Source organism: Cryptomeria japonica, chromosome 5 (assembly GCF_030272615.1).
Source record: "Cryptomeria japonica chromosome 5, Sugi_1.0, whole genome shotgun sequence".
In the NCBI taxonomy this organism is placed as follows: domain Eukaryota; kingdom Viridiplantae; phylum Streptophyta; class Pinopsida; order Cupressales; family Cupressaceae; genus Cryptomeria; species Cryptomeria japonica.
The window spans coordinates 667,808,370-667,817,632 of NC_081409.1; the positions used below are offsets into that span (position 1 = coordinate 667,808,370).

The 9,263-nt window shown below is 34.6% G+C and overlaps 1 protein-coding gene across 1 annotated transcript; it reads right to left on the reverse strand.

Moving 5' to 3' along the window:
• Window positions 1-2,531: 2,531 nt before the first annotated feature.
• Window positions 2,532-4,715, reverse strand: LOC131074982 (uncharacterized). Its single transcript, XM_059220810.1, has one exon. The coding sequence runs from the start codon at window positions 4,713-4,715 to the stop codon at window positions 2,532-2,534; it is 2,184 nt and encodes a 727-aa protein (XP_059076793.1).
• Between the last annotated feature and the right edge of the window lie 4,548 nt (window positions 4,716-9,263).

Genomic DNA, 9,263 nt, shown 5'->3' on the forward strand with positions numbered 1-9,263 from the left:
CTCATATTCCTTCAAAAAAAGACATCGATTTCAAACCATAGAGTTGGCATTGCATCTTTGTTGTATATTAAAATGGTGTTAAAGGATATCAAATCATAGGTCTAGATACACATGAGCTATTCATATAGAGAAGCATGGATTTTGGGGAAACATTTCCCAATGTATCTTCCAACACTTCTCTTACTTCCCTCATAGTATTTATTCTAATGATAGTGAAATAAATGAATTTTTTCCTACTTACCAAACTCATAGGGTTGATTTATCACCTTCTCCTTTGTCGATTCAACATTTAGAAGATGAGGACTCTCCTCTTTCATCCCCATAATCATCTATGCCTTGTTGAGATCAAGAGAAATTATAATACATAGTATCTCTTGTTGTCCTTTGGATACATAGAGGAATAAATTATAAGGATCTTCCATGTTCCTATATTGCCACCACTTTAGATCCATAGTTATTCCATGAAGCATTAGGTATTCCTAAGTGGGATTCTACCATGGGAAAATTTATACTTCAATTTTATCTGAAGTAACACGTGGGAAATTTTTCTACTAAGGGAAGAACATTGGTTTGGTGTAAGTGGATCTACTAAACCAAATTTGCAACATATGGTACTAGTCTCATGGCTAAAGGTTTCTCACAAGTTCTTGGTATTTCAATTACAAGCACTTTTTCTCCCATTGTTAAATTGAACTCTATTCACTTGACTCTTTCTGTATGAGTACCTTTCTATGAGACATGTTCTTAAGGAAATTGACATGGATCAACCATATGGAATCCTTTAGGATTTTATATTAGTTGTAAGTTGACGAACTATATGTATGGCATTAAGAAATCCCCTAGGGATTATGCTACCAAGATGGACTCCTTTCTTCTCTTCGTTACAATCTCTAAATACCACTCAAATCCAAATGTTTACATTTTATGACAAGAGGTCTCTTTTTTTTAACCATTTATGTTGATGTTGATAGTCACAAGAAGTGCCTAGTCCATCATTGCTAAAGTTATATTTCTTTGCATGATAAATTTATCACATATGACCAAGTTGGGTTTATTGTACTACTTCCTCAAGATTAAGATCAAATAGTCCTCTTTATGGATTGCACTTGCTTAGCCCAAGTCTGATCGTGAACTTATAGCTTCGATGCATATAATTAATTGTAAGCCTACCTTGCTTTTTCTTTATTTGGAGTTAAGATTGTGGGTGTTCCAACCGTCTTGTATTGTCAACTTATTGACAGCCTCATCTATCTAACCCACACTCACCCCAACATTCCCTATGCAATTAAAATTGTTTCATTCTTCACGCAAAAAAGTTTATGAGCTTTATTGGAAATATATCAATTGCACTTACTTAGCCCAAGTCTGATCGTGAACTTATAGCTTCGATGCATATAATTAATTGTAAGCCCACCTTGCTTTTTCTTTATTTGGAGTTAAGATTGTGGGTGTTCCAACCCTCTTGTACTGTCAACTTATTGACAACCTCATCTATCTAGCCCACACTCACCCCAACATTCCCTATGCAATTAAAATTGTTTCATTCTTCACACAAAAAAGTTTATGAGCTTTATTGGAAATATATCAATTGCACTTGCTTAGCCCAAGTCTGATTGTGAACTTATAGCTTCGATGCATATAATTAATTTTAAGCCTACCTTGCTTTTTCTTTATTTGGAGTTAAGATTGTGGGTGTTCCAACCCTCTTGTATTGTCAACTTATTGACAGCCTCATCTATCTAACCCACACTCACCCCAACATTCCCTATGCAATTAAAATTGTTTCATTCTTCACGCAAAAAAGTTTATGAGCTTTATTGGAAATATATCAATTGCATACGATACTACACATAAGGCAATCACATATATGGGCTTCACTAGACAATAAATATAGATTTAAAATTGATTAAATAGATGAATTATGATTGGTATAGTAATATTGATGATGATAACTATATATGAAACTTTAACTTTCATTTTGATTTTGACCTCACTTTTTTGAAAAGCAACAAGCACCATGATCTTTGAATAAGGCTTAGTATCAAGGAATTATTAAAAAATTTTAAGTATAGATATCAATCATTTTCAGAAGCTATCTATCATTTTTATGATAGCCCAGTGCCATTTAGATCTCAAAGAACTCAATCCTTAATCAATGAACCAAATACATAGCGATCCAGGTGCACTTCCATTATGTAAGCATTGGCCTATTATGTATTTTGTTACTTTATTGCTTTATTAGATTGCAACTTATTGTATTATATTGAGTTTCTAAGTCATTATGCTTTTCGTTCTAGATAGAGGGGTGCTTCTAACATATAAATCTGAGGATTTTAACTCAAAAATTGGTTTTGGGTTAGTAATAACGATTAAATAATCAATGAAAATTTTATATTTTATTCATGAGGAAACGTAATAAATCTTTTATCTACTGGTTATATTTACCAGCTTTTGATGGAACTGTCTTATAATCCATCTACTTTTCGCTATTGTTAGCCATGCATTTTATTTACAACACAATTTAATAAGATTTAAGAATAGTATGTTCTTCCTGGGCTATATATATCAATAGTTACAGTTGCCAGAGGTTTTGGTGAAGAGTTTGACAATCTAAATCGTTTACATGTAGTCCTGGATTCCTGAACATTTGCCAATGGATAAGTGTCAGTCTGTACTTCCAGAGTCCTGGATTCATGAACATTTGCTACTGGATAAGTGTCAATATAATCAGTCTGAACTTCCATAGTCCTGGATTCATGAACATTTGCTACTGGATAAGTGTCAATAATATCAGTCTGTACTTCCATAGTCCTGGATTCATGAACATTATCAGTCTGTACTTCTATAGTCCTGGATTCATGAACATCTGCTTCTGGATAAGTGTCAACATTATCAGTCTGTACTTCCATATCAGATCTTAATGTGTTATTCGTGTTCTTACTTTCCTTTCTGGCATCATCATCTCCAAACTGAGGAACATGGTATAGATCATGATTGAGATGATGGGTTTCATATTCATATTGCATGTGCTCTTCTTGTCCCTCTTCCCTTATAGGACGCTTCCTTTGATGTACATAACCAGAGAAAGTTTTAGCTTGGTTTATCACTCGCATTGCCTTCTGATCAGATGAGGAAATACTGTCAGTTAATACTCGCATATCTGAAGTATGCAACTTCTCATCTTCTCCGTTACCATTGTCTTCACTAAGTTTGTTTGTTTCACTGGCTTCAGCCACAATGTGATCTACTTTACCATTGTCTTCAATGAGTTTGTTTGTTTCACTGGCTTGAGCCACAATGTGATTTACTTTACCATTGTCTTCAATGAGTTTGTTTGTTTCATTGGCTTCAGCCACAATGTGATCTACTTTACCATTGTCTTCAATGAGTTTGTTTATTTCATTGGATTGAGCCACAATGTGATCTACTTTGTCGTTATCATTGAACTCTTTGACTTTCTTTTTTTCATCTTCTTCAGCCATGATGTGATCTATTTTGTCAATATCATTGTTTTCATTATCCTGATTTTGATCAACCTGTTTGGGTTCCACAATATCATCCATTTTGTCGGTATTATTGTTTTCATAATCTTGGAATTTATCTTGATTTTGATCACTCTGTTTGGATTCTTTTATTTGAACATGGGCAAGTTTTACGAGACTAATTTCTATTGTTTTTTCTTTACTAGTTTCAGCTGCTGTTGACACTATAGAGGAATTGGTATTATCATGATCGTGTGTATGATCAGTTACTTTAGTATCATCAAAAGAATCCTGATTAGAAGACATCAGATCTCCTCCCATAAATGATTGATCAGAGGTCAAAGAGTCTCGTTCTGGCACCAGTAACTCCAATTTATCCCTTGAAAGCTTAGTATTAACACATAGCTTCTTGGCATGGTCTAAATCATCATCTTTGAAGTCATTATGAGAGCATTGATAAGTCTCATCTTCAATTTCATCATCTTCTTCTGCATCATCATCATATATGCCACCTTCAATAATACCATCTCTGCTACTTTCATGTTCAGTGTTTACAGTTTCATTAATATGATCAATGGAAACAGCTTGATTGGAATAGCTCATGGTCTCATCATCAGAAATATTTTCACTAAGAGTGCTGGTATTCTTTTGATCACCGTAGTAATTATCATCTGAACTATCATCATCATCTTTATTATGTTCTGAACTATCATCATCATCATTATCTTCTGAACTATCAGAATCGTCATTATTGTCTTCTGAACTATCATCATCATCATCATCATCAAATGTATCTTCTGAACTATCATCGTCATCTTCTGAACCATCATCGTCATCATTATCTTCAGAAATAGTTTGATTAAGATTTCTCGTGGTCTCATCATCATCAGATAAAATGTGGCTAGGATTGCTTATTGTCACATAAATATCATTTTCTTTTCCATTCCCATTTGAAACAGTTTGATTATGACTTCTAATGGCCTCATCAAAATTGATAATATCTTCTTCAGAAATAATTTGACTATAACTAACCATGTCCCCATCAACATGAGCATTATCGAATAGAGTTTTACCACTCTTTGTGTTCCTGTCAACATCATTACTATCTAAGATATTTTGATCATTACTGTTGGGACCTTTATGGTTCTCTGTGTACTTGATATCAATGTGCTGACTGTTATTGGGCTCCCGATTCTTCTCTTCTTCAATATTCTTCATGTCTTCCTCTGCCATTTTATTACACACATTTGCAGTCATAATATGTTACAAATAACCTTAAAATCAAGAAAATCAATTGAATCGTCAAGGTTTTACATATCTTATGATAGAAAACTAGACTCACCTGGAAACAAAGGGATCATGCTCACTACAATTTGTGAGTGCATATGTAGAGTAAATTTTAGAAGTAAGTGGAGGCAGTGATAAATTTTAAAATAAAAGGTCATTATTGTTTAGTTTCTGGATTTCACTGTGTAGGTTTTAGTTTGCATTGTGTCAGATCATGTTCCATGATTTATCATGGTGATGAGAGAGATGCAGGAAAAAAATAATGATAATGATGAATCATAGAAGGTGATCCAAAAAATTGATGCAAATAAAAGCTTACACAATAAAAACTAAACAGTAATCTACTATAAAAATCTAATCTCTCTTATAATCAATGTTCAAGGTTCTAAACAAGCAAAGGCACATTTCTGTAGGCTCTCTATACCATTTTGGCCTAAAGTAGGTTTAAAACTATCTTACCATCATTGTCATCAGCGTTAAATGGAATTCCAGACCGGTTTTTCCCAGAAATTTGAATATGGTCACTTTCTGATTCCCAAGTTATATGCTTCGTATCTTTCTCTATTCTGCGTCTTTTTCCCCAAACTGCACCAACATAATCATCATTATGAACCATAGTACTCAAGCGAGATTTCCTCTCACCGCGCAAAACACCCTTCAATTTACACATAAGAGAGCAATATATAGCATCCTTTCTATCATTTGCCATCTTGTTCAGTCTCTTCCTCTTCTTACTCTCCATATTCCACCATGTCTTAATCTTCTTACCCCTCAAAACCCTCTCACAAACAACACATCTTCTAATGGGTTTAAAGGGTCTATCACTCCTTAGAAAATAAGCAGGTTCCCCACTTAACATATATGGGTATACCATAGATGAATCGATGCAGTTGGCCTCTGATTCTTTCACAGCAGCGGTTTTAGCACACCTGTTAACCCTAACAAATTTATGGTCTTTGTGCTCCTCTTCCATGCAGGCAATGCAGAGGGGTCCAGCTTGAGGGCAATAAATGCAAAAATAATTAAGCCTGCAATCTTTTTTGGGAATGTCATGTTTTGGGCAATCATCAAAATAAGATTTTGTGCAGAGAAATGAGATCAACCATGGACACTGCTTTTGTTTTAGGACTTGAGGGCTTGCATTATCCTCAGATTTCACAATCTTTTCTAGCTTTACTTCAACAATGCTTGAATTGTCCTTAAATTTAATATCTTTTAGTGATTTTACTTCAGAAATACTTGAATTATTCTGGTTAGATTTTGTAACAGGGTTAGATTGGGTAACATCCTTTGAATTTTTTCCTGACTTGAACGGATTCAGTTTGTACAGAAAAGCTGAGAATGAACTTCCCCCATTATGAGCCATTCTTATTGAGGATTATCTCCGCCTTGAGATTTTGTGCAATACAATGAATTGATTTGTGAGTACATGAAAGATCAAATGCACTTATATCATCGAGAGTTTACAAGGCACCCCTTCTTTCAATATAATGGACTGACTGTTAGTCGTGGTTTAATCAGATGGGAGGTCATGACGTTTTCTTCTCGATGAAATTATAAAGCATTTTATTTATAGTAACTTATAGGCGTTATCTTTCTTAAATATATCTAAATATTAAAAGTAAACACCATTTTTATATAGATTAATTTTATTTCATTGAAATTTAAATATATTTCTGTGGTAATTTGAATTATTTTAAATTTTTTAGATAAGTTTAATTGGAAAGTTCATGCTTAAATTTAAAGTTTGAGATCCATTTTATTAAAGATGGTGTAACACAATATGTTTTTTGTTGATTTTTTTTTTAAATAGTTAAAATCTAATATTTGTGTATTTAGTAATATTTTCCTAGTGTGTCTATGCAACACGATGTGATTTGTGTCCTCGGGGTCAGTATGTTGTATAATAACTCATGTATATCATGTATGTATATGCATATAATAATCTTCATTCCCCAAAGAAGGACACTACCTTAGAAGAAAGGGAAGAGAAGATGTCTTTTCATTCAACATGAAAGAGACCAAGAAAAGATCTCAATGCTTTGCATCGTCCCCAAGTAGACATTAAGGGAACAATAGAAGAACGAGGATACACATAGAAGAATGGTCAGAAAGAGCAAGAAAGGAGAGAGAGAGAAGATCTACAGTGCTAGTATCGCTAATCTAGCACGACATCCGCCTCCCGATCTTGTTGATCACTATTTCGGGAAGGCGGGCAACACGCTAGAGGAGTGACATCGAGCACAACAGATTGAGCTATCACAAGATCCAAACAAGGACCATGCTCATGTTGTAAGTCACTTTGTTTGATTCGAGGAGCTAGGATTAGGGTTTGTGAAAATTCATTTGATAAATGTTTGTCCATATCAACATACTCATACTCACTATCTGAAGCATTGGGAGTTATATTACCATTATGAATAACATTTTCACCCATTTCTTCATCAAAGTTTAGAGAAAGAGGAGCAAGAACACTAATAGGAGTAAAACCATCACATGTTTTATGCAACTTATGATTTGGAGATGTTGGTTGAACGTCTTGCTTAGGAGAAAAGGGAATCATGTCAACTGTTGGAGTCTGGGAAGATTGAGTATTTTGAGGGATAACTTCATGAGCTTGAACACGACATCTTCGTCAGCGTTCTCTTGCACAACGATTCTGTCGAGTCTCAGTGGAAGGCTAAGAAGGAGGAGGAACACTTGAAAGAGTAGGAACTTTTCTCTCCTTGATAGTGGAAGGTTTAGGTTGAGGTCTTTTTGGTTGAACAAGAGGAGAAGCATGCCTCTTCTCTCGATAAGAGGAAGGAGGTGGAACTGCACCATAGAAAGGAGGAATATTAGGTGTAGGGAGGAGACCAAGTCTATCATGAGGAGGAGCTATAGGTCTAACCTTAGGAAGAATATTGTTGTTCTCCTTAAGAGAAGGTAAAGTCACATCCATAGGTATAGGTGGCCAATATTCCTTAGGAGGGAGATTAGTTCTATCTAAGAGGAGAAGAACCTCATCTTGAAGCATAATAGGAATGTCAAGTGTTGGAGATCTAGGTTGACTTAAGGATAAAATCATATCGTTCTTCCATTTTTGATAAGATTAAAAAAGAGAATCGCTCCTTGATGAAAGAGATTGAAATTGTTTGGGCCAAAAGAAATCAATAGGAACACATGGGCTTCTTTCGAATGGACGAAATAAGCTATGGTTCACAGTTATGATTTCTCTATTGTGAGGAAATTTCAGACAGTTGTGGATTGCAGAAGCAATAGCCTTCATGGAAGACAACCAAGGATAGCCTAACTTCACACGGAATTGCTTAGAAGAAGGTATGATAACAAAGTCAACATCCATGGATTTAGCATGAACCTCAACAGGAAGGGTGATAGAACCAATGGTAGGACAAGAGAAGCCATCAAATAACTTCAAAACCACATTAGAAGCATCATAGAGTGGCTTATGTAATCGTACAGTAAAAAAATAATCTTCAATTATGACATTAACCATGCAAGAGGGATCAATCAAGGCACCATGGCAAGGGATATCCTTAACCTTTGCAACTATGTATAAAGGGCCATCGAGTGCTCTAATGGTCTTGTTAGGGTCAAATGTAATACAAGGATCCTTAGGCATATCTTGTGTTTCTACCATATTAACCAAGTTTGGAGCCATAGAGATGAATTCTTCATAAGTAAGAGAATTAGGCACAATCTCAATAACGTTAGAGGTAAGAGATGGCAAGGGATCAGTGAAAATCTTAAGATTTTGATTAGGGGGAGCTACTAATTTATTTACTTTATTAGTCACACCTGCCGCGGATATAGTATTATTATCAATCAAGTTTGGAACCTTATTTTTCAATGCAAAACATTTCTCAGTTACATGACCAGATTGATGATAAAATTGGCAAAAGGAATTGTTATCAAAATAAGAGATGCAAGTTTGGAAGGATCAATTTGTTTTATAGGAGGAAGTTTGATAACATTTATGTGCAACAACTGAGACATAATAATATGTAAAGATTCATTCAAAGGAGTAAATTGTCTTTCTCTTTGAAAAAATTTAGAAATAGAAGGCATGCTTGTTGTAGCATTCACATGGTTGTTGTTGATTGGATCATTGAACTTGATGAAGTTTCTTGTTGGTTTGAACTTCACAAACGGTTGTTGAACACTCTCCCCCTTATCACTCAGAGCCATAGGATTGGATTGCTCCATTTGACTCACAACCAGTTGATAATTGTGGAGTGTTGCACACAACTACGGAAAGGAAGTAAACTCAGACAAAAGAAGCTTTTCCCTTATATCTTTTTGCAAATTAGAAATGAAAATTCTTTGAATATCATTATCAGGTATATGAAAAGAAATTTGAGCACACAAATGCTTATATCTACCAATGAAATCAATCACTTTTTCTTTAACACCTTCTTTATAATGCATTAAATCAGTCAAAGTGATTTTAGGACCAATGTTATTTTGAAATTGTTGGATGAAAGCATTTGCGAG